Here is a 24,940-nt window from a genome sequence, read left to right as displayed (position 1 = left end):
TTAAGTGACTTAGGTGCAATATGAAGCACATACAATACTTTTCAGCATTTGAGGAATCCCATAAAAAAATGAAGATTCCAGACTGGCATCTGCAGCCATTTCCAACTGGGGTGTGCATGGGTTAGTCATAAAATTCTAAGTATCCATGCCCAGAGTTACTTACTTTTATGCAATGCTCTTGAGTCTGCTGAAATAATTAAGAGTTTTAAACTTGATGAATTTTCACATTTGTAACTTCTGAATGCTTCTAGTAAAAGAGAGTTAAAGAACAACACTTACCCAAATCTAATCCTCAAATAGTTAAGTTTTAAAAATAACTCTGAACTTGGAATATACAGGAAAGATAAGAGCCCACACCAAGTCACAATAATAATCATATTTAAGACCAGAAAATATATTTTAAAGGCAATCTTTTTAGTGTTGAGTTTTTGATGACCTATTCCTACTTAATGTAACATATAATCACCTATTTTGTATATATTTCATTTCTTATTTCATGAAGTATGAAATACAACCAATTACAAATATGAAATAAAAAGAACTGCTTAATCTTTTTTACTTTTACTGTTAGAGATAGAAGAAAATTTGACACTTCTATAGATATAATTAGTCAGAAAAGAAGACTTTAAAATATGTATAAAGAATTGATTATTCTCTCAGAGTATGTAAAAGATCATTGTAACTATTTCCAGAAGTATCATCTATGTTTCTCTCCACAAAACACTCTGCTCCACTGAAAAAGTCTACTTAGTAGCGTCACCTTTCAAAATAACTCAGAAATCACTTGGGAAAACATTTTCTCTAAAGCAGGAAAAAAAAATCTCTTTGAGAACATATTTATAAAGAGATCTTACTATTTTATGGTATTCTGGTCTTCGGTGTGCAGGACGAGACATTGTGCCCGGCAGGTGAAGAAAGTTCACCAATCTTTGTCCTTACGTGTTGCTTCCGTAAGTTCCTCCTTGCTCTGAGACACGGATGCTACTTCTGCACGCTACTGCTTTTGCTGTCTGCTGAACTGGAGAGGGAAAGAACCGTAAATAGGACTGTCTTATAGCCGAGTACAGTGCCAGCGATCAAATACTTCTTCACTTGCGGGGACGAGTTGTAAACTAAAGGCATAAAAGCTGAGAGTGAAAAGTCAGACCAGAAGCACCAGCTACTGAAAATTCTTTGGCCCAAGAGAATATAAGAGTGGTGTTTTGTTCTCATGCCAAGGCATTGTTTTAAAATCACAAACAGAAACCTTCACAATTCAAGATAGATCTAAATGTCAGCATTATTCAGTCTTTGTATTGATTTGTTGTGTGAATTTGAGAAAGGATCAGCAATTTATAGACACTAAATCCTGGATTCAAACCTAATTGACAGCTCTAATGGGTTTCACTTTATCTCCCAAATAATAAGTATGAAAGATCCCCACTTAGCGTGATTACAAATTCAAATTTGGTAACTTTTTCTTTTTCATAAGCAGCCATTTAAGGTGTGATAGAATTTGAGTGATAATATTTTCTTACAAAACTGTTGCTCAAAATGCATGTTCTTCTGTTTGATAATGCATAATGATTCTGGCAGAGAAAGCAAGCCCTTAGCTTTCTTTTGAAAGTACCTAATATATTAGCTATTTTATTTTATGCAGAAGCCTGTTTTATTTATGCAGAAGTAGAGATACCTCAAGTTAAAAACAAGAAACCCTCTCATCTTGACAACTGCAGGGTTCAGAGGATCAAAACCATTCCAGAAATAGAAGCATAAAATTCAATTTGAGAAAGGAGTTTCTTATTTCTTACAGACTGAGTCGATTAGCCTTATGTTTTCTGGAAAATTCTTGCTATATCGTGACAGACTACTGTCTACTTTGGAGAACAGTGTGATGTAGTTCAGAGAGCCTCGGAGGCTTTGGAAGACTCAGGCTTAGCTGCATTTGTACCATTTACTGGTTGTGTCACCATGGGCAAGGCATTTTATTGCTGTTTGGATTTGTTTTCACATCTGGAAAATGGCAATAACAGTGCCCACCTCACAGAAGAGTTGTATCAAAGAGATGATGTGTGCTATAAACCGACTCTTGGAGACCCCATGGACTGTAGCCTACCAGGCTCCTCTATCCATGGGATTCTTCAGGCAAGAATACTGGAGTGGGTTGCCATTTCCTTCTCCATTATAATGTACTATACAAACATGAATTACTGTAGATGATTTTTGTAGGTGATATATCAAATGGAATGCTGCAATATTTAAGGTGTTTTTATTAGTGCTTTTGTTCCAGGATACCATTATCAGGGAAAGCAGTTTTGCTGGGTTGTGAAGTGTGGGACTTTTCAGTAGCAGATTTTAATAACATCTTACGTTTATATAAACTGTACAGTTCACAACATGTTTTTCATTTTCTTTGGTAGTGGTGGTTGTCACTGAGTCATGTCCGACTCTTGTGACCCCATGGATTATAGCCTGCCAGACTCCTCTGTCCTTGGGATTTCCCAGGCAAGAATACTGGAGTGGGCTGCCATTTCCTTCTACAGGGGATCTTCCGACCTAGAAATTGAACTCACATCTCCTGTGTCTCCTGCATTGGCAAGTGGATTCTTTACCACTAAGCCATCTGGTCTCATTTTAATTTAATTACACCGTTGAAGTATTCAGTACTGTAATCATGACCATTTTAAAGGATAGAAATCTAAAAGTCAGAACTTAAGAAATTTGTTGAAGGTTAGCTAGAGAGTTAAGAAATTTGTTCAAGGTTAGCTGATACTGAAGTTGAAGCTCCAATATTTTGAACACCTGGTGCGAAGAGCTGACTCATTAGAAAAGACCCTGATGCTGGGAAAGATTGAAGGCGGGAGATGAAGGGGACGACAGAGAATGAGATGGTTGGATGGCATCACTGACTCAATGGACATGAGTTTGAGCGAGCTCCAGGAGTTGGTGATGGACAGGGAAGCCTGGTGTGCTGCAGTCCATGGGGTCGCAAAGAGTCAGACAGGACTGAGTGACTGAATGACAACAAGCTGGAAAGTGGACAAAAAAGAAGAATTTGCACTAAATCCGCTGACTCCAAATCAGCAATGTCTTTTTTAATTTCCACTGCTCATATGCAACTTACGTTAGAGCGAAATATTTTAGAGGTTGACTCACAAAATCTCAGAAGGTATGCTGACAATATGTTGCAGGGCCCAATTTGGGGGCAATTCTGGGTTCTAGATGAAAGATCCAGAGAAAAACAGAAAAAGCCTGTGTACTTGGTGGAAGGCGAATGATGATACACAAACTTTTTCTATAAAGGGCTGGATAGTAAATATTTTCAGTTTTAAGGCCACACAGACTCTTGTCACAAACTAGTCAACTCTGCTCAGGTGGTGGGAAAGCAGTTAGACAATTAGGAACCAGTGCAGATACGTGCTAATAAAATTTTATAAACACTCAGATTTGGATTTCATGTAATTTTCGCATTTCACAAAAGATTGAAACAAAATTCAAACCATTTTAAAAAATTATTCTTGGTTTAGAAGGCTTACAAAGCAGGCAGTGGGTCAGTTTGTTCCCTGAATTATGTATAGGTTGCCAACTCCTACACTATAGCATTCTATTGCCAGGGTTTCTCAATCTGTTTCCTTGTTATTAGACATTAACGCTGAAATTTCCTCTGTGATCTTGTATACGATCAGTATATTTTAACAAGTGATTTATAGAGAACTTATAAAAATAGTGCATTCTCTATTTTTATGGTATGGAATACTATACGTTAGGCAAACCTTGCTAATTTTTTTCTTCCATATCTTTTATATCCTTTCAATGTTTATCTCCTAACGTTTCCTTGATCATTTCTAATATGTATCTGTTTGATTATAAGAATTTCTCCTTATAATATTTTGCTTTATAAATTTCAATAAGACAGTCATAGGCAAGTTGATGACTGTCATATCTCATAGTGAATGAGACTTCAAAATTAGCCCTTCTGACACTTTTTGGCCTTTAGCTCACTTTTGCCTTATATTAATGTTATTATTTCCAAGGGTATACATTTCAGTACCTTTAGTTTTCAAGCTTTGTGTGTTTTAGGTGTGTCGCTTGTAAGTGGCATGACTATTTTTTGATCTCTGTAGGTGCATTTACACCAGCCCCGGTGTGGTAGTTACCGGAGTGCTGGTCCCGGCCCTTTCCCTCATCTCTGCGTGGCGGTGGGCAGTTTCCTCTATCTCTCCACACTACACTTTTCTCATCTGTAAAGAAGCTGAGGATAATATTAGTACCTCATCACAGGATTATTATGGAAATTAAATAAGATAATGTGCTTACCTGGCGTGTAGTGAGCCCTCAATAATTGTTAGCTATTTTAAGATGTTGTGTGTGTGATTATTGATGTGTTTGGTCTCATTTCTACCATTATTTTGTGTTTTCTGTTTACCATCCTTTTTCTCTGTTTACTATTTCTTTTCTTATCATTATTCTCTTTTTATTTTCCTCTTTTTCTGAGTGGTCTATGCACTGTTTCTATTGTTTAATAATTATACTTAAGACTTTTACTGCTTTATTAAGACATAAGTGATTTTACAGTTTGATGAGTTTTGACATATGTATACACCCCTGAAGCCATCAAATTTATCACCATAATTAATATATCCAGCTCTCCTGTTTTATAACTGTGTTTTCTTTGATTCTTTGTCTAATTTGCATCATTAACTGCACAGCCAATTTAACAGCTAAATAGTTTATATCTCTCGTGTGACCCAGAGTCCGTACACTGACCCACTTTCTTATCTAACTCTCATACACAAAGCCAATATTTCCTCTGCTCTTAATCAACCCAGGACCAGGTATCAGACAAATAGCAACATCCCCCATGCCCTGAAGCCCACCAGAATCATTTAAATTAGCCATTTCTAAGCTCTCTCCCTTCACCTGCCTTGACTTTCTCACAGAAACCCCAGGGAACGCTCTGGCTTCAGCTTCCCCTCCTTTTCTGCCTCCAACCCAACCTGGTTCTTCCCCAAGTGGCCCTGCATGGACTGGCATGCCCCTTTCTCTTGATAAATGTAAGTAATAAATTTTCCTTTTGATGGCTTTGGCCTCTCCGTCATCACTCAGTCACCTTCCTAAATTAAAATCATGGTCCAAATTTATACATTCCCCCACAAGTCTTCCCATGCCCCTGGCAATCCCTCTCTTCTTATTTCTTCTCCACCACTCTCTAGGTGAGCACTAGTTTGTTTTCTATCAGTAGAGATTAATTAACATCTTTAAGAATTTTATATAAATGTCATACATTATGTATTCTTTTGCTTGAATTCTTCCCTTTAGAAAATTATTTTTAATTCATTCTTTATTGTATATATCAATAGCTTATTCCTCATATTTTCTGAGTAGCTTTCCCTTACATGGATATAGAACAGTTTGTGGATAGCTTCTGTGCTGTTCCCAGTTTGCAGCTATATAAAGCTATAAAAAATACAAGCTAATAAAGCTTGTGTCATTCATGTACAGGTTTTCGTGTGGACATACGCTTTCATTTCTCTTGAGTAAATAACTAGGAAGGGAACTATATTGTATGGCAGGTACACACAGGTAACTTTTAAGGAAACTGACAGTTTTCAAAAGTGATTGTTTCATTTTACATTCCTAACATGAGTGTATATGAGTTAGTTGCTCTACAATCCTTACCAACATTTGGTATGGAGTACCTTTTTAATTTTTGCTGTTATATCAGATAGGTAGTGATATCTTGCTATAACCATGGATTATCTTATTTGTATCTTTTGAAATAAAATGTAGTTATTTATAGAAATAACTATAAATAAAGGAACTTAAAAAATATACTTGTACTCATCATCATTTTTAGCTCCTGTGTCTTTCCTTAGAGTTTGTTTTTCTCTTTGCTGAAACATATCCTTTAATAATCTTCCTAATGAGGTTCTATGGGTGGTAAATTCCCTTAGTCTGTCTCTATTTTGCTCTATCTCAAATGATGGTTTAGCTGGTACCAAGAACTCTGAAGATATTGTCTTCTGGTTTCTATCATTACTGATGAGAAGTGTGCTGTCAATATATTGCCACTTTTTGGTAAGTAATCTGTCTTTTATTTTTGACAGCTTTTAAGACTTTCTGTTTTTCACACTGTGCAGCTTTAATATGATGTGTCCGGTGTGAATTTATCTTTAGTGAAACTATTTAAAATAGATAACATTTCCTGATGTGAGAACTTTCTTTGATTCTGCAAAATTCTCAGTTATTTCTCTTCAAATATTGTCTATTCCTTCATTTTTCCCTCCAGAACTCCTACTAGACAGGTCATGGAGTTGCTTAATCTGTTTTATATTCCCTTTAACTCCTTTTAAAAATATGCTTTTTGATTTCTTTGTCTTTTTATACTGCACTTTGGGTCAATTCCTCAGCATTATGTTTCAATTCACTGATGATATATTTAACCAAGGCCAGCTGAGATTTATTTAAGAAGAGAAATTTGTATCTTATTCATTTTTATAAGCCAAAACAATATGGTTTTAAAAAGCCACTCTTTAAACAAAAAGCATTTGATGATTAAATATAGACATTTTATATGTGATCATATAATTTCTTATCTATATGTATATAAGTTTATTAGTTACCCAAATATATTTTCACATAACAAATGATACCATATTAACAAATTTGCAACTTAACTTTTAAGACAACCCATTGTTATGTTCTGTCAACACAAATATATTTTTATGCAAAGGTAGAATGTTTTTGTTGTGATTTGACTTTAGGGGTACCCAGGTCTTACTCATCTCTTTTGGGAAAACTTTTGGAATCTATATGGAAGAACTCTGAAATTATGGATGCATCAGATACTCCTAAATTTGGATTGCTCTAGTATTAGATAACTTCCACGGTTCTTTATGCTGTAATTTTATGGTAACAAAATCTTGGACCAGTACAAGGGTAAGAATGTTCTGATTTTCTTCAATACTGTATTTGCTGGTGCTAGGCATTTTGTGTCACGCAAAGGAGCACATAGAAAGATGGCAGCAGTTTGCTTTGCAATCCTCTTTTTAGTAGAAAGAGATACTGAAGAAGTTTCCCATCTCACTCAAGCCAGATGAATCTCTCCCTCAGGTCCCTCGGGCTGTACTCTGAAGTTCATTTATTAGCTCAGGATTCACAAAGTACAGAAGGAAAGATGCTAGAATCCTTTAAACATGTAAGGATGTTGGATTGCCTGACACAACCAGTTAAACCAGTAAGATCCCATAAAATGGTTATAGCTGGTGAGTCTAATGATCAGAAAGGGCTAGGAGCTGATTTGTGAAGGAGCTTCCCAAGATGAGCCCAGCTCTCTGTGACATTGTGTCTTCTCTGCAGAGAAGTGGAACCTTTATCAACACTCTGATTGCTGCTTTGACCATCGGTGGGCAACAGCTCTTCTCCTCTTTCACATTCAGCTGTCCCTGTCAGGCTGGGAAAAATTTCTACTATGGTTCTGCTTTTCTGATCATTCCTGCCTTAATCCTTCTGGTTGCCGGCTTTGCTCTGAGGAGCCAGACGTGGACAATCGCCAGTGAATACTGCTGCAGCTGTGTCCCTCAGCTCCGGAAGATCAGCCTCCTGGAGCGCAGGCTGGCTTGCCTTCACTTCTTCGGCATCACGGGAAGGGCACTTATTGCTCCATTAACGTGGCTGGCGGTGACCCTGCTGACGGGCACGTACTACGAATGTGCGGCAAGTGAATTCGCATCTGTGGACGATTACCGAGCGTTTGACAATATCAGTGCGGGCGAACGGCAAGAGATCCTAGCCGGGTTTCCGTGCTGCAGATCAGTTCCATCCAATATGATCCTGGTCAGAGACGAAGTAGCTCTGCTACATAGATACCAGTCACAGGTAAGTTCTTGCTTCTTACTTTCAGCTCTGCTATCGCGTATTAACTGGGGCTTCCCTGGAGGCTCGGTGGTAAAGAATCTGCCTGCAGCTGGAGATGAGTGTTTGATCCCTGGGTAGGGGAGATCCCCTGGAGGAGGACATGGCAGCCCACTCCAGTTCTTGCCTGGGAAGTCCCAAGGACAGAGGAGCCTGGCGGGCTGTAGTCCATGGGGTCGCAAAAGAACGGAATAGGACTTAGCCACTGAACAACAGCAATCTCATTTTAACTACAATCACTGGAAACATTTTCCATTCCTGCTGCTTCTCATATTGTCTGGTTATGGAACACAAACTGGATGCCACTCATCAGTTAGCGGCTGCATAAATATGGTTAGGATGTTGGGCTTTGGAGTCAGCAGACCTGCATTTGAGGCTTGCTTTACCATGTATTAACCTGCAAAACCTTAAGCAAGTTATCTAATTTCTCCATGCTTCACTTTTCTCAGCTGTAAAATGGAGCTATTATTGACACGATCTGTCATATAGGGTTGGAGTGAGTAATAAACAAGTTAATGCATCTAAAGCACTCAGTACTGTGTTCAGAACCTATTATATATTAAAAACAAGGAATTTTCAGTTCGGTTAAGTCACTCAGTTGTGTCTGACTCATTACGACCCCATGGACTGCAGCATACCAGGCTTTCCTGTCCATCACTAACACCCAGAGATTGCTCAAACTCGTGTCCATTTTATCAGTGATGCCATCCAACCATCTCATCCTCTGCCATCCCCTTCTCTTCCTGCCTTCAATCTTTCCCAGTATCAGGGACTTTTCCAATAAGTCAGTTGTCCGCATCAGGTGGCCAAAGTATTGGAGTTTCAGCTTCAGCATCAGTCCTTCCAATGAATATTCAGGACTGATTTCCTTTAGGATGGGCTTGTTTGATCTCCTTGCAGTCCAAGGGACTCTCAACAGTCTTCATCAATACCACAGTTCAAAAGCATGAATTCTTTGGCATTCAGCTTTCTTTATGGTCCAACTCTCACATCCATACATGACTACTGGGAAAAACCATAGCTTTGATTAGATGAACCTCTGTCAGCAAAGTAATGTCTCTGCTTTTTAATATGCTGTCTAGGTTGGTCAGAACTTTTCTTCAACAAGGAATTTTAGATATTGTTATTAAAAATATTATTACTAAATTCCATCTTTCTGCATGTGTATTCTTAAATATGCATTCTTATATATTTAAATCACACCTAAAATTACAGGAAGCTTAATTATAATTAAAAAATAAACACTGATGATAGTTCTAAATTTAGTGTCATTAGATAGGTTTGTGGGAGGGAGTGGAGTCAAGTGAGGGGAAGGCCTAAACCTACTAGGTTTATAGGTTAAATCTAAAGATGTAAAAGTACATTTTTGTCAGTACAGAAAGAATCATTGCTGTTTATCAGTTTCTCCCAGGAATTTGGGAGAAAAACATGTTCAAATCACTGCAATGCCATAAGAACACATTAATGTTTTTTAATTTACTTTTTATTTTATATTGCAGCATAGTTGATTTACGATGTTGTGTTAGTTTCAAGTATACAACAAAGTGATTCAGTTATACATACCCATATATCTATCCTTTTATTATTTTTCAGATTCTTTTCCCATATAGGTTATTATAGAATATTGAGAAAAACACATTAATTTTTAAACTACTTATTGCAAAGGCCTTTCTTGACCCATCACTTGTGTTATTGAAATTTAAAAGTGCTGATGATATAGTTGAAAAAATTACTGTCAACACAATAATATTGAAGTGTTAACATATGGACCAATTGAAACAAAATTAGAAATTTTATTAAGAAAGGATTTGTCTCAACCTATTTATACTGGCCTTAAATGTCAGGCAGAGGAGCTGTGAAAAGTGAAAAAAATCAATGGGACAATTTTGACTTTAAAAAATGTTCTTGCTTTAAAAAACTAAGGTGTAATATACAATGGTAAGGTGTTCTTAAGGTCAAAATAAAACATCTTGTCTAATGATACACAGACTTCTGTGAAAAGAGTTTTAGAGTTCTGAGTACCATGAGCAACTGGATTTTTTTATTTAGTGACAACACCACCAATATTTGGGCTTCCCTGGTAGCTCAGACAGTAAAGAATCTGCCTGCGATGCAGGAGACCAGGGTTCGATCCCTGGGTTGGTAATATCCCCTGGAAAAGGGAATGGCAACCCACTCCAGTATTCTTGCCTGGAGTATTCCATACACAGAGGAGCCTGGTGGGCTACAGTCCAAGGAGTCACAGAGTTGGACGCAACTAAGTGATATTTATTGACCACTAATATTTATTGAGATGCTTAGTCTATAGTGTACAAATATGTTATATCTTTAATCTTCATAATCCTCAGAGGTAGGTATAATCAACCCCATTTTACAGATGAGGAAACTGAAACTCAAAGAGTTTCTAACTTTCATAAGTTTATAGAGCTAATAAATGGCTGATCAAGCTAGCCAAGGACCAGGGGCTGTTTCTATTTGCCCTCCCACCTTCTACAGTTACTGCAAACTCCAATCTCATTTGAGGAATATGTACTATCTTTGTTGGATAATTCTGGGTTGGCCACCAGATCAAATTAAGTTTAAATCCTGTCTCTGCTTGTACCTTCTGGACATTTATTTCATCCCATTTCAATCTACCTTTTATACCCATGCCAAAATCTTCTAAGTGCAAATTGAATGATGAACCCTCCCTCCACCCCCTTGTTCCCCACACTGTCACCCATATAAAGTCCTTCAATGATTTTCTACCAGCCTAAGCACAAATCCAGATTCTTGGCCTCACATACAATATCCTTCAATATGTGGCCCCTGACCATTTCCCCACATGATTCCTATGACCTTGTGAATTCAACTTCTTGGAGTTTTCCCAACTCTTCACATGCTTCTTCTTCTTCTGACTTCTTCCCTAATTGGAATCTCCTCAACTTCTTGCATCTGGTGAGCTTGTCTTTAATAATTTACGTTTGAGCATCATCTCTTCTGGGAAGTGTTCCCTGACACTCTTCTCCTTTAAACAAGTTCATGTATCTTCATTGTCCTTCCTTAGGCTTTGTGTTTATGCCTTTCACTTTTCACTTTCATGCATTGGAGAAGGCAATGGCAACCCACTCCAGTGTTCTTGCCTGGAGAATCCCAGGGACGGCAGAGCCTGGTGGGCTGCCGTCTATGGGGTCGCACAGAGTCGGACACGACTGATGAGACTTAGCAGCAGCAGCAGCAGCTATCAAAACTATCCTATTTTACTGTATTTCTTGGCTTTACACTTTGTCTCCCTCCTTAGGCTTAAAGATTTGGAAAGAGAGAATGTATCTAAAATTATTTGGATCTGTGTCCCAGGAACCAAGCATTATATACAGCACATGGTGAGAGGTCAACCTCGGGTTCAGTAAATGATAGCTGATGAATTAATGGGCATCTGAGATGACCTTTCCTCGGCCATGCTGGCCTCTAATAAGTTAAATCATGACATGATGAGTATCACTTTGTAGGCTTCAGCCTCCCTAGAGTGAAGCTATCTTGCTGTGCACACACTGGTAATTCCAGGCCTGTTGGTGAATCACAAGCTGTGGAAGGGACCTTCACCATTTAGATTGTGGCTGCATACTGGAGGCTTCCCCAAGTGTGTGTAGCCCATCTGTCTCAGTCTACATAACAACCACTAAATAACAAAGAAAGAATAATGAAAAGGAAAAAAAAAAAAGGATTCTAAGCATAGAAAACAGTTGTTATTTGTCAGTCTTTAAAAGTGGAAACTAAATAGTTGCAAATAAAATCTAGTTGACTTTCCTTTCAAAGTATATTTCAAAAACAACCATAAAACTGGCCAGCAAATGATTATTTGAAGGGAGAGGAAGATGAAAAGGAAAACAATAGTTGCTGCACATTTAAGGACATGAGAATTTGCTCATTGACTTTCTTCGGTCACAAAAAAATAAAAGGAAATAGCAATTTGGGAAGAAATGTCAGTGAATACTTGCTGGCACATCATGGAGCTTGGTAGCTTACAAAACTACCATTATTATCTATAATATCATAATTTTCATTACTATCATTATTAAATATATATTGTGTCCAAAGAAATGTATGAGCCTACACCTGATGCTTGAACTAAAATAAAAAATGTAGTTTATGTCCCTTATGCAAAGATAATAGGAAGGTTATAATGTTTGCCACTTCCAGGACAGTATCTAGAATCCACTTCAAAATCTTCGGAAATTCCGCAGATCCAAAAATGCTTTGTAATCCCAAAGCCAAGTTGAAAATGGTTGGGCCTATATCCTGTGTCACACCTGCACCCAGGATCAAATGAATAGCACCTGTCAATATGCTAAAGCCTAGAAAAGTAAGTTTCTCACCCATATTTTAGTTCTCAGGTTTGTGGGGATCCCTCCCATCAGGGTTGTTTCTGGAATATTTAATAGATTGATGCTTTCTGCTTTCCTTTTGAATAATTGTGTGAAGATGCTGGGCTGGATTCTGATCACCTTGGCAACCATCACTGCCCTAGTCTCCTACTCTTTGGCAAGATGCTGCTCACCCCTCACCGCCCTGCAGCATCGCTACTGGACCAACCACCTCCACAACGAGAGGGAGCTCTTTGAACAAGCCGCAGCACAGCATTCACGGCTCCTCATCCTGCAGCGTATAAAGAAGCTCTTTGGCTTCATTCCTGGAAATGAAGATGTCAGACACATCCATATTCCTTCATGTCAGGACTGGAGAGAGATGTCAGTCCCCAGCTTTCTCTGCATGGGTAATGATGTGCAAGGTAACTACAGCTTCCTTGCAGGCAGGGTGGATGAGGATAATGAGGAAGGCAGATCAGGAGGTATTGAATTAAAACCTTAATCATAGCACCTTTCACAATTCAAATATTTTATTTTTATGAGGACAGAGTTTCCATGTAATCTCTTCATCTTTTCCTCTCTGTTCTGATATTTATGTCCGTTCATCTGAAATGCTATTTCCGAAATCAGTTTATCTGATCATGGTAACAATTTCTCATTTTGAAAATTCATTGATGGTCTTGTAGTGCATATATTGGTCTGATTTTTTTTTTTACAAAAATGAAAACTGTAGTCATATCAAAATTTGGATCCTAGTTTTGTTACTTAGTAGCTGTGCAAAAATGAATATCTTTTGAGTGCTATTTTGTATCTGCACTCAGATAGCAGCTACTTCAGAGCTTTTGTGAGGACATACATGACAATTAAATATGATAATACAAGCTAAGTACTCAGCACAATGCCTTTCATAAAATAAGTGCTCATAAAGGTTATTTTTGCCCTTCCTCTTTGCATTGCTTGTCTTTTATCATTATTTTCGCTATCTCGAAGTTTTGTTTTTAAAATTTTCTACCTCTGTATAATACCCAGTGACTTTTCACTGTTTCTTCCTCTTTCTTTAAGCTTAAATATCTGACCTTTTGGGAATCAGGATAAAAAAAAAAAAATCCCTTTCTAGACTGTTACCATGTAGGGGGAAGCCCAGACAAGAAGGTCCTGAGTCATCTTACCATACCCAAGGAAAGATGGACACATATTGTATCCTCACCAGTGTCATAAGTGTTATTTGTGGCACCTCCATAGTGGAAGCATTTTTACTGCTTTGATATAGAAAGTTTATTCTAGAAATTTCCCTCTGTGTCCCACTACCAGGACACCATCTGTGTCTTTTTGTTATCACACCTTTGTACTCAAAATCCATTTTAGGAAGGAAGGCTGCAAGCTATATTTCTAGATCCATTATCTAAACTCTAAAAGGGAAGACCTACCTAAATTTTTACTTCTAATATTTGACAGTTTTCTATTTTATCTTCATTATTTCTGATATATATATAGTCTCATGCATGATTTTTGCCACATTCACTTGAACAACTGGTTCATTGGTCAAAATAAGCAAAATGAGGGTTTTTCTTTATCTTTTAAACAAAATAATGGCTACATACTGGGCAATGGACCAACTGCCAGGAGTCAAGGTGACTTTCAAGATTCATTTTCAAGGACACCAGAGGTTTTGGCCATCTAAAATGCAGTCACTTACTTGGTAATCTTACAGTCATGGAAGAGTCCATTTTTTGTGAAATTATGGGTCTTTCAAATTTAATAGAAACAATAAAGATGAATATTAAGAAGACTTTTTTTTTTTTTTTAACCAAGAAGAGATACATAGTATAGTAGTTTGCCAGGACAGGAGACCTGTTCCTCCCTCTCCATCACTTCCTGGGCAAATTGGTTAGTCTCTCTGGAATTCAACTGTTGCATCTATAAATAGGGATAATGATACCTTATCTGCTAGAAGGGAAGGAACTGAACCAAATGAATTCTTGAGGTCCTTTCTAAGACTAATAAGATGTTTATATGTATACAGGCGAATAAGTGTACAATCTTCTGAAGCAGTAGTAGTTTAGGTTGTTTCTATTGAAAGGAAAATATCACTGAGTTTGGTTCTGAGCTTTCCTCTCTAGACATTCACTGGCATTCCACTTTAAATAAAATGTTGTGTGAAGTTGCTCAGTTGTGTCCGACTCTTTGCGATCCCATAGTGTACTGATTTTTTCAAGTGGCCGAGAAAAGTTATTCCACTTATCTAATTCTGTATACAATTCTGATATGACATGACAAGAGGGATCTTTAAAAAATAGAAGTAAGTATGGAAGTAGGGTCTTGGTTTGCTCTGATATAAATGAGCTGTGTGATTATGGAATCGATGCTTTCGAACTGTGGTGCTGGAGAAGACTCTTGAGGGTCCCTTGAACTGCAAGGAGATCAAACCAGTCAATCCTAAAGGAAATCAATCCTGAATATTCATTAGAAGGACTGATGGTGAAGCTCTGATACTTTGGCCACCTGATGCGAAGAGCCGACTCATTAGAAAAGACCCTGATGCTGGGAAAGACTGAAGGCAGGAGGAGAAGGGGACGACAATGGATGAGATGGTTGGATGGCATCACCCCCTCAATGGGCATGAGTTTGAGCAAGCTCCAGGAGATGGTAAAGGACAGGGAAACCTGGTATGCTGCAGTCTATGGGGTCACAAAGAGTCAGACAGGACTGAGCGACTGAACAACACCACATTGTGGAAGGTCACCTCACTTTTTTTTACAGTCTTCTCCAGCTCCAAATCCCATGGCTCTGAGAATCTTTGAAGTTCCTTTGTATTGGGACACACTAGTTAAAGTAACATTTTGTACCATGATCCGAGTTACTTTATTAATTTTCAGGAAATATACTCTGATAGAAATAATATACAGAAATTAGAATAAATACTCTTTAGTAAGATTTTCAGTTATCAAAATCAGAATATATGAAGTTAAAACTTTATATCATCAGAAAGAATAGTTGTTTGTATACTGACACCACGAAAGTTTCTTTCCACTAAATTCTAGAAGCACTTTCTAAATCAAGCTATTTCAGAGTATTGCATACAATTTATCTTTTGGACCACTTAATCATGATCTTTCACTTTCTGTCAAAGGATTGTAAATATTTTGGAGCTTTTCTGTATAGCTTCAAAGGGTTTTGTAGCATCTGTATGAACATTTAAAGGGTAGTACACATTCTTGAGTTTTATTGTATCTTATCTATTTCAAATTAAACAAATTAAATTGCCAATTTTTTTTTTTTTGGTCTAGAATATTCTTCTGTTCCATAGCCAGTTAGAAAAAAGTTTTCCATTAAGAACATTGTGCTTCCTCTCCTTTATGCTTAATGGATTTATGTAATTTTAAAACATATAATTAAAATCAATTATGCGCTAATATTACCTTATATTTTGCTACCAAGTGGGTTTGGATACTACATCAAATGCTGTGGCTTGGCATAAATACAGACTTGCTCATTTCTTACCTTTATCAGCTCCCACATCTGCCTCCCACAATCCAAGCTGCCTCCTTCCCAGGAGACAAATACACTCCCAATGTTTAGACGTGTTTTACTCTGCTCACTTATGCTCTCCAAAGCTGATCTGCAGAATCATACTTATACTAGTCACCTTTGTCTTCCTTCTCTGTTCTCAGTCTCCAGTTCCATTAAAAAAATTCTAGCACATGATTGTAATGCTGCTGCTGCTGCCACTGCTAAGTCGCTTCAGTCGTGTCTGACTCTGTGCGACCCCATAGACGGCAGCCTACCAGGCTCCCCCGTCCCTGGGATTCTCCAGGCAAGAACACTGGAGCGGGTTGCCATTTCCTTCTCCAATGCATGAAAGTGAAAAGTGAAAGTGAAGTAACTCAGTCGTGTCCGACTCTTAGCGACCGCATAGACAGCAGCCTACCAGGCTCCTCCGTCCATGGGATTTTCCAGGCAAGAGTACTGGAGTGGGTTACCATGGCCTTCTCCGATGATTGTAATAAGAAACAACAATGTGATTTTACAAAGTGTTTTTTTGCATTCTGTTCATAGCACAGGGGGAAATCACATTAACCTTAAAACTTTGAAATAGCACAACCAATCAGAGGCCTTCCAAATGCAAGACTCAGCAGCTGTTTGCTACTTCAAAATATATGGTTTAGAGTTTTCATTTTACCTTCTAAACAAACCTACCAAAATTTGGCACTGGTTACTGAAGGAGTAGATGTTGGCAAGCTGTCCTTAGAGTAGACAGCTACACAACTGGCTCCATGAGCTGTGGGGCACAATTATAAATGTCACCTCTGGACCAAGGAGCAATGATGTTACACAGAGAGACAAATTTCATTGTCCCTGACCCGAATTACTCTTCTGCTCAGTTCAGTTCAGTCGCTCAGTCGTGTCGGCCTCTTTGCGACCTCAAAGACTCAGCATGGACTCAGCCTCAGCATGCCAGGCTTCCCTGCCCATCACCAAATCCTGGAGCTTGCTCAAACTCAAACCACCAAGCACAATTAAACTCTAATCTCAGTTCACTAGAACTTCAGAAATGTTTTTCAAATTTTGTTTCCTCCGCTGCCCTCTCGTGGTAGAGACAGATGGCTGCACTCGAGTACAGCGGTGGCCACAGCGGTCGCTGTAAAAGGAATTTTTCTGTTGCTGTTGCTTAGTCACTAAGTTGCATCTGACTTCTGAGAGCCCATAGACTACAGCCCACCAGGTCCTCCGTCCACGGGATCTCCTGGGCAAGAATACTGGAGTGGGTTGCCATTTTCTCCTCCAGGATATCTTTGCGACCCAGGGATCAAACCTGCATCTCCTGCATTGCAGGCGGATTCTTTACCATTGAGACACCTGGGACGCCCAAAAGAATTCTTAGTATTTACGTATTATGAAGCTAATTTAAACAAATGATCCCATTCTTTCTTTACAGCAAAATGGTAGAGTCACATATTAGAAAATGAATTGCTGAAATGACATTAATGACATAGAGAATGTGAAGGAATTCAGAGTGGTGTAAATTCTTAAAGGAATAAAATGCCTTCTTATGACATAATTATTTTTATTTGATAACTGGTGAATCATTGCTCATAATTTGAATCCAGTCTTATTTGACCCAAATAAAATAAATTCTCCCATTTTATGGATGAGGTAAATGGAGATAGAGAAGTCCAGCACTTTGCTAAAGTTCCCTGCTAGTCTGACTTCTGACCCTGCACTCCAAAGCACTGAATACAGCAACATGAGGCATATCACAAACCTTCCAGGGCCTTGTAGACATCAGGAGGTTCTCCTCCTTCCCCTGTCTGTGAATCACTAAAACATCCTGAGTTCTAAAAATAAGATGCCTATCTTACCTGCCTATCTCTTTCTACTTCCCCTGCACCTACATAGATAACGGTTCACTTTCAAGGCAGTGTTCTGCTTAGCAAAGTGACTTGTCTACTGTCACTTTGGACCTGAACTACTCAATGACCAGTGACACTGATTTTATTAGCTACAGACTAGCTGCAAGCTTGCCCCGGAATCCCCGGTGTTCACTTTCTCATTCTGGGAATGGCAGAACACTGCTATAATCTGTCAATTTGTTTTTGATAGGGTATAGTTATGAAGGGTCAAAGTGGAACAAAGGAAAACACACTCTCTCATCATTCATACTGTCTTATAAAAGTCAATCTCTCTGGAACGAATTTCCCTTCCAAAAGATAGAGAGGTTGATCAAATTGTGGGAGTTAAGTGTTTAAACTATCCTGAGTCACAGACCCTTTGAAGAGCCATTCTGGGAAAAGTCATCTTGAGGAAATATCCAGAGACTGTGCAAACGTACCCACCCAGGCTCACATACCTCAGAGACTGTACTGCGGTAGACTAAATGTTGGTCTTCTGAACACGTTCACATTCTAAGCCCTAGAATTTGTGAATCATACTTTATTCTTTGCATGGCAAAAGAGACATCGCAGATGTCATCAAGTTAAGGATCTTGAAACAGGGATATTATTCTGGAATATCCTGGTGGACTCACTAATCACAAGGGCTCTTATAAGAGAAGGAACCAAAGTCAGAGAAAAGGCCGAGTGGCAATGAAAGAGGAGTGTCGTGAAGTGACAGAGAAATTAGCCATAGCTGGCTTTAAAGATGTCAAAGATCCTGAGCCAAGATGCAGGCAGCTTCTAGAAGCTGGAAAGGCCAGGAAATGGATTCTTCCCAGAACCTCTAGAAGGAACATAGTCCTGCTGACACCTTGATCGGAGCCACTGAGACCTGTGTTTGACCTGTGTTTGACAGTAAGAAATATATACCGTTCTCACAGTTACAAACTGTAAGATAATACATTTGCATTGTTTTAAGCCACTAAGTTCGTGGTAATTGGCTACAGTGGAGATAGGAAGCACACACATATATCAGTACATTTCAGGAGTTTATGACCCCACAAGCCTGTCATGAGTGACATGCTTTGGATTAAGGCCTCTTCAAGGTTACTTTCTAGCATAAGCATTTATGCATTGATACTCTGCCCTAGGCAACCGCTGCTCTAGGAAAACAAATATATTTATGCTATAATATAAAAATTTCTAAAGGTGTTCTAAAGTGCTGAAAGAACAGCTGAATATACATTTTGTTTCTATAGATGTTTCAATCCAAACAAATAAAAATCTTTAAATTACGTTTAATGTGTCCTTGCCAGTTAATGACATCAACAGAATCATATGTTATACTCTATGACATATTATGGATATAATCCAGCATTTGAAATGAAGGAAAACAAATGCCAAAGGAAAAAAACTAATCCTGATCCATGTGGTGTTTATTTATTATTTAAATTTCATAAATTAAGAATAGTTGGCTAGTAAGTTCACGCTTGCCATTCTTTCCCTTGGAGATAACTTGAATTTGAGAAAGATGCTTTTGAGAAAGAGTATAACATACAGTTCTATTGATGTCAAGCATCTTTACTCCATTAATGATTTAATGGATCCTAAGAGTACTGTGAGAAAGGCCTTTATTTTGCAGGGAAGATAAAGCGAAAAGCAAAAACCATCCAAGTTATCACGGGCAGAGTTAGAATAATAAAATGGAGTAAGTATGCAGTTCTGGGCTGCCTGTGGTCAGCAAGCTCTGCGTTTTGCGCTCATCCTTGGAGATTTTCTGGGGCCCGGCCGCTTGGGCCGGTTTCTTTATTTCTGTGCGCTCCCAGACGCTCTTCCCCGAGCTTGGGGTGCCGGGGGTATTTCGACCAGAGGAGCCAGCTTCCGGCTACAGCGTCTGAGTTGGCCGTGACGGCGGCCCCTCTCCTGGGGCGCAGCACCGCGGCCGCTCAGGGTGGACCGCGCGCCGGATGCCCGCCTCTGACCGCAGTGGGTGAGGGTGGGCGCGTGGTTGGGTGACGGTGGGCGCCTGGGTGGATGGGCGGGGCCGGCGGCAACAAGTACTCAGACGCCCTTCTCTTTGGCTGCTAACGGGGTGGTGACGCTGCGCTCTGCTGGGTGGGTCAGCTCCTTCCTTGCATGCAAAAGGGACCGTTGTTCTGGCTTCGCTGCAGTTTCCTGTCTGGTCCTCCCAGCTGGTGGCAACTTGTGGAAGGCGGCGTGCATCCAACTCCAAAACAGATCCCAGGCTAGGGATGCAGTGATTATGGCCCAAAGAAATCAAGCCCTTTTTGGAAGATGGTAAATCTAATGTGACTGGAAAACAAATGATCATTTACACTTTCCTGCATATCCTGAGTAAGAATTGTATCTGTGGACATCATCTAGAGTACATTCTTCAAGAAAATTGTTGGAAGCCAGTGTTCAGGAGCAGCACCATGATGATGGAGTTAATGAGTAATGATGTCACCTGCGAAATGGTATTAGAATACTGCAGAGGCAAGAACTATATTGTTTCCATAGAAATTACAAAGAGCCACAGTATTGACAATAGTTACAACACTGCTATGTTTTAAAAAGTCATTGTAGGAGATATGAAATTAGATGGAACCAGTTTATCTGACGATAAAGAACAGGAAGAGATGGGTGTTCAACCTGAGCAGGAAGGGATGGTGCATGGACACTGATTAAACAGTAAACTAATGTGTAAGTGTCTCTCTTTATTATTCTACATCAGTTAACCACTGGACCTTACATGTATAAAAAAAATACATCTTTTAATATCATTACTTATTGTATAGCCAAGGACCCCACAGAAATGTTTGCCCAGGACCTTGCACAAACTTAGGGGCAGCCCTGGCTCAACCTTCACTATATTCTTTCGGGAAGCCAAAAACATAATCTGACTTAAATTTTAGCTTTCTACTTTAACCTCCAAGTTTGTTTTCCCTAAATACATTTAAAAAATCATGTTGCATCTCACTAACCCTATCTTCTCCCACACCTCTTTTGCTCCTTTATTTTCTCTCTTCCTTCTCCACTCGGTCCCTTTCAAATCCAAAGCAAAGTGCATGTACCCGTGAGTGCACATGTGCGTGTGGGACAGAGAGAAGAGGGAGGAAGAGTAAGAGAAGGAGGAAAAAAGAGAACAAGTGATGGAAATGGTCCTTACTAGCTGGAGAAAAGGAACATGTACAGATGTAAATGTACGTCATTCTTATGTGCAGGGCAACGTTGGAAGTGCAGCCCACTTAAAACTCATGTTGTCCCTACTTTGTTGTTCTCCAGAACGGAGGCCCCCATCTTGTTATTTGGCTCAAAAACGTTAGTGTCAGGGTATTAGGAATATAACAACTCCATCCACAGACACCACTCCTGTGGCCATGACACCTTGGGTCAGAGATGTTAACCACTAACTTTGAAGTCTGATTTCACACAACTATCTCCAGTATATACATGATCTTGAGGAATTATAGATTCTTACACATAGAAAGCATCAGGAAGATAATTTTTCCCAACAGCCCCATTTCACAGATGGGGAAGCTGAGACCCAGAGAGAATGGGTCTGATCCAAGCACATAAGGTAATTCAATTATAAAGAAGGGCTATAGTTTTATAACTCCCTAGTCCAGTGCTTTTAGAACCATATCATGTTATCATTGCACAGGATTCACTCCTTCAGAGAATATATATATTTTTTGAGTGCCTATTCTGTGTCAGGGACTACCCTATATCATAAAGTACAACAGTATCACTGACCCTAAGGGTTTACATTCTAATAGAATAAACATAACACATACTGTAATTTTAAAGTGTCATGAGTAAAATAAAATAGGATAAAGGGAATCAACAGTGGCTGTAATTTTTAAGTACAGTGGTTGAGGTAGCCTCATTGAAAAGTCACATGTGAAGAAGATGCCAAGGAGATGAGGGAGCTGACCATGTGGGCATGGGAGGAACAGCATTCCAGATAGAGCAAATAGAAGTCCCTTTTCAAGAGGACAGCCTGTCTTGCATATCTGAGGAACAGCAAGGAGGCTAGTGAGGCTGAAGCACAGAATAGGTGGCAGAGTAATAGGAGGTAAGGTCAGAGAAATTGCGAGGTGCAGGTGATGGTCAGGGAGCCGCTTGTACTGTCAACACATGGGCCTTTAATTTGAGATGGGGAGGGAGCAGTCATGAGCAAAAGAGTAACACGACCTGATTTACATTGTAACAGGATCACTCTGGTCCCTTTATGTTGAGTCAGTCAGGAAGATTAGTTAGGTTGGAAGTGATTCCAGATTCACTACCATTCAGAGGAACTCTCAGAATCAGAATTTCATACGGGTATTTGCACTTATGAGGGTAATGAGTCTTTGAAACATCTGACTAAATGAAACATTAGCCACATGAACTGTTTGAGAATTAAGATTAACCTTTAAATAGGGAATTCTCAATTCTGCACCTCTGAGAAAAGTGAGATGGCCTAAAAAACTCATAAGCACAGAAAAGCAAAAATAAACTTGAAAACACATTTTGAAGACTGCTAATTCTGAGAAGGGGACGACAGAGGATGAGATGGCTGGATGGCATCACCGACTTGATGGGCATGAGTTTGAGTAAGCTCCGGGAGTTTGTGATGGACAGGGAGGCCTGGCGCGCTGCGATTCATGGGGTTGCAAAGAGTCAGACATGACTGAGTGACTGAACTGCCTGGCTGAATATTAGGAAGTAGCAACTGTGACTGTGCATTATTTGCAGAAAAAAACACAAATGATACAATGAATCTCTCACGGACATTTTTCTTTAGCAGGAAAGATTAACAGAGAAGAGAAAAAACAACTGCTTCAGAGGACTATATACATATTTCTATACATTTCTAATTACTAACACTGATAACCTATTTGATAATTTGTAGTGTGCTTTCACATACATCATGTTATTCGAATGATCTTAAAAGTTTATATAACCTGTAAAGGTTAGTGCTAAGGCTGGACTTCCCATTTCTGGCTTCAGATCCCATGATGCTTGGCTCCACTATATCGTTTACCTGTCTGCAGAGCTTGAAACACACTTATCCTGTAACATCTTTAACTACAAATTAAAAATGAGACAATGAAAGAAAGCCAGTCTGTCTCATAAAAATCACCCACTTTCAGGTGGGTGTTCTGTGAAGTGTCTCTGTGTCAAAAGGAAATTAGAAATCAACCAAAAATACTTAATGATGCCCAAATAGGTGACACAGATTTGGAAGTAAGTTCTCTTGCTTACATTAGCACTGGAAGTTATCTTTAGTATTAAAAATTAAAGAACCACTCTTGAGCATCCTGAAATATGAAGGTTTTACAGTAAATATACAACGGATTTGAAAATGATGTTTTACTAAAAATTCTGTTAATAAAAAAGTAAAGCAGATAAAGGGGCACTCCATTTACAAGATTAAAACTTGTAACCAACCTTCTTTTCCTAATATAAAGCTTAAATTGGTTGCTTCACTGCACCTATTTTGACAACCTGTGCTTTGATTATCATTTAGGAAATTAACAATTTTTTTACTTGGCATTTTTCTTTGATCCATGGATTAAAGGTGCTATCAACTTCTTTGCCAAACTCATTCTGTCTCCCTCATTTGTCATTTTGGTCAAAAGAACTTCATCTTTCCAGTTTCTGCCAAACATCACACCTTACTCATCCTTTTCTTACAACCCATATCAAATCCTGACACCTTCAAAATATATCCAGAATCTGTTTGCTCCTATAGCTTTGGTCCAAATCATCATTGTCTTTGTTTAGATTATTGCTATGGCCTAACTGGTCTCCACACTTTCAGACTTTGTCCCTCTTCCACCTAAATCCTCCAATGATCCTATATGATCCGCAGACTCCCACACCAGTTCACCATGCATCAGCCACACTGGCTTCCAAAATAACAAGTAGGCTCTCACCTTAGGATTTTAGCACTGGGGCTCCCCTTCGCACAGAACCTTTTTCTCCAGTAACAAATCACTGATTTCCGTAAACCGAGGATATCCAGAAGCAGTACCTTGTATTTGCAAAGTTACTTCACGTATTTCCTGTGATTCTTACCATCCTCAGAAGAGTTCCCATTTTTTTCTTGAAAATTTAAAACAATATCCTAATCAACCCTTAATGCGGAAGACATGGAATCAGTACCAAAGCGAACATGTCCGTTTTCACATATCCTTATGCTAAGTAGTGTGTGTGTCAGTCGCTCAGTCACGTCCGACTCTTTCCTACCCCATGGACTCTCGCCCGCCAGGCTCCTCTGTCCATGGAATTCTCCAGGCAAGAATACTGGAGTGGGTTGCCAAGTAGGCAATAAGTCCCAAGAAAATATCAAGATACCTTCTGGTCCATGGGACATCATCATTTTAACAAGAGAAAACTTCAGAGCCTTTATCGCTAAGCTTTAATACAAAAACAAAAAGAAAAATAGACGAATATGAAATTTTTTTTTAATGTTCTTGTATTTTTCTGCATTAAAAAACTAAAAATCTTCCTTTATTATACACATAAATGGATCTTTAGCTTTCTTTTCATAAAAGTACCATGTTTGGCCATTTTCTTAGTTTGTGCCATTACAGTTTTTTTGAAAACTCTCTTTGTAACTGCTGTGATGAACTGGAAGGTAAGAGATGTATATGTATTAAGTACTATTACTTCTTCAGTTTCATTCTTCCAAATCAAAGGTTCTGAGTATTTTTCGGAGACAATACTTACCAAAACTGTTACCGAAACTTACACCCAGTTCAGAAATACGCGATCTCAGAATATTTAGATCTACATCGTGCCGCGTTCATTTTACAAATTCAAAAGATCTCAGGACTTTCACTTGCTTTCTCCCTCAGGTCCACTGACTCGTTACTCGGAAGCTGGGTCGAGCTTTCTGGACCCGCCTGATGTATTACGAGAGCTGTTCCTCTGCCCACTGGGTTCTACAGTCTTGCGGGATGCCGAGAACTAAGGTTCCAGAAACGTAGAAATCACCTGGGACACGCCATTAGTCAGCACTAGGACGTGGGCATCCGCCCTCTGGACGCTGCCACAGGGTTGCAACCCGGAGACCTGCAGCGACCAAGTGCAGGGAAGCCCCAGCGTCCCGCGTCCAGCCAGACAGTCCCTCCCGGGTACCCGATAAGACCAGATTAGTAGAGCGAGGATGCGGCGCTCAGGGCCTTCTCGGGTTCTGGTCCAGTAACCAATCCTTAGGTGTCCGTGGCAAATGCCAGACCAGGTGTCATCCCCCATCCCAGCAAGTCCCGAGCGGGCGTGGGACAGGCAGCCCAACGGCCAGGCCCGACGAGTCGAACGCGGAACGAGAGAGCAGGC

The 24,940-nt window shown here is 39.3% G+C and overlaps 2 protein-coding genes across 4 annotated transcripts in view; one reads left to right on the top strand and one right to left on the bottom strand.

The window, feature by feature from the left end:
- Positions 1-24,936, bottom strand: part of TRAPPC3L (trafficking protein particle complex subunit 3L) — a 67,122-nt gene extending 42,186 nt beyond the window's left edge. Inside the window, exons 1-3 of one of the 3 annotated variants that reach the window (XM_061132055.1) lie at positions 24,332-24,936; positions 23,536-24,232; positions 855-1,018 (exon numbers count right to left, since the gene is read on the bottom strand). In XM_061132055.1, the coding sequence (XP_060988038.1) occupies positions 855-896 (42 nt within the window). In that variant the 5' untranslated portion in view covers positions 897-1,018; positions 23,536-24,232; positions 24,332-24,936. Of the gene's footprint in view, positions 1-854; positions 1,019-17,187; positions 20,079-23,535 lie in introns of those variants that run through there. The other 2 variants (XM_061132054.1, XR_009690997.1) reach the window with 2 other exon arrangements.
- On the top strand, positions 7,300-12,741 carry CALHM4 (calcium homeostasis modulator family member 4). Its single transcript, XM_061131596.1, has 2 exons — positions 7,300-7,857; positions 12,355-12,741. Exons 1-2 carry the CDS (start codon positions 7,300-7,302, stop codon positions 12,739-12,741), a joined length of 945 nt encoding a protein of 314 aa, XP_060987579.1.
- Positions 24,937-24,940: the final 4 nt, after the last annotated feature.

The sequence above is a fragment of the Dama dama genome, chromosome 28 (assembly GCF_033118175.1).
Source record: "Dama dama isolate Ldn47 chromosome 28, ASM3311817v1, whole genome shotgun sequence".
Classification (NCBI taxonomy): Eukaryota; Metazoa; Chordata; class Mammalia; order Artiodactyla; family Cervidae; genus Dama; species Dama dama.
The sequence above is the reverse complement of the archived record's forward strand: the minus strand, read 5'-3'. Positions and strand labels throughout refer to the sequence as shown.

Excerpts from the sequence above, each read along its gene's own strand:
- CALHM4 (XM_061131596.1), top strand. The coding sequence starts at position 7,300 with ATGAGCCCAGCTCTCTGTGACATTGTGTCTTCTCTGCAGAGAAGTGGA. Across the intron at positions 7,858-12,354 it reads TACATAGATACCAGTCACAG|ATGCTGGGCTGGATTCTGAT; the intron begins GTAAGTTCTTGC and ends AATTGTGTGAAG.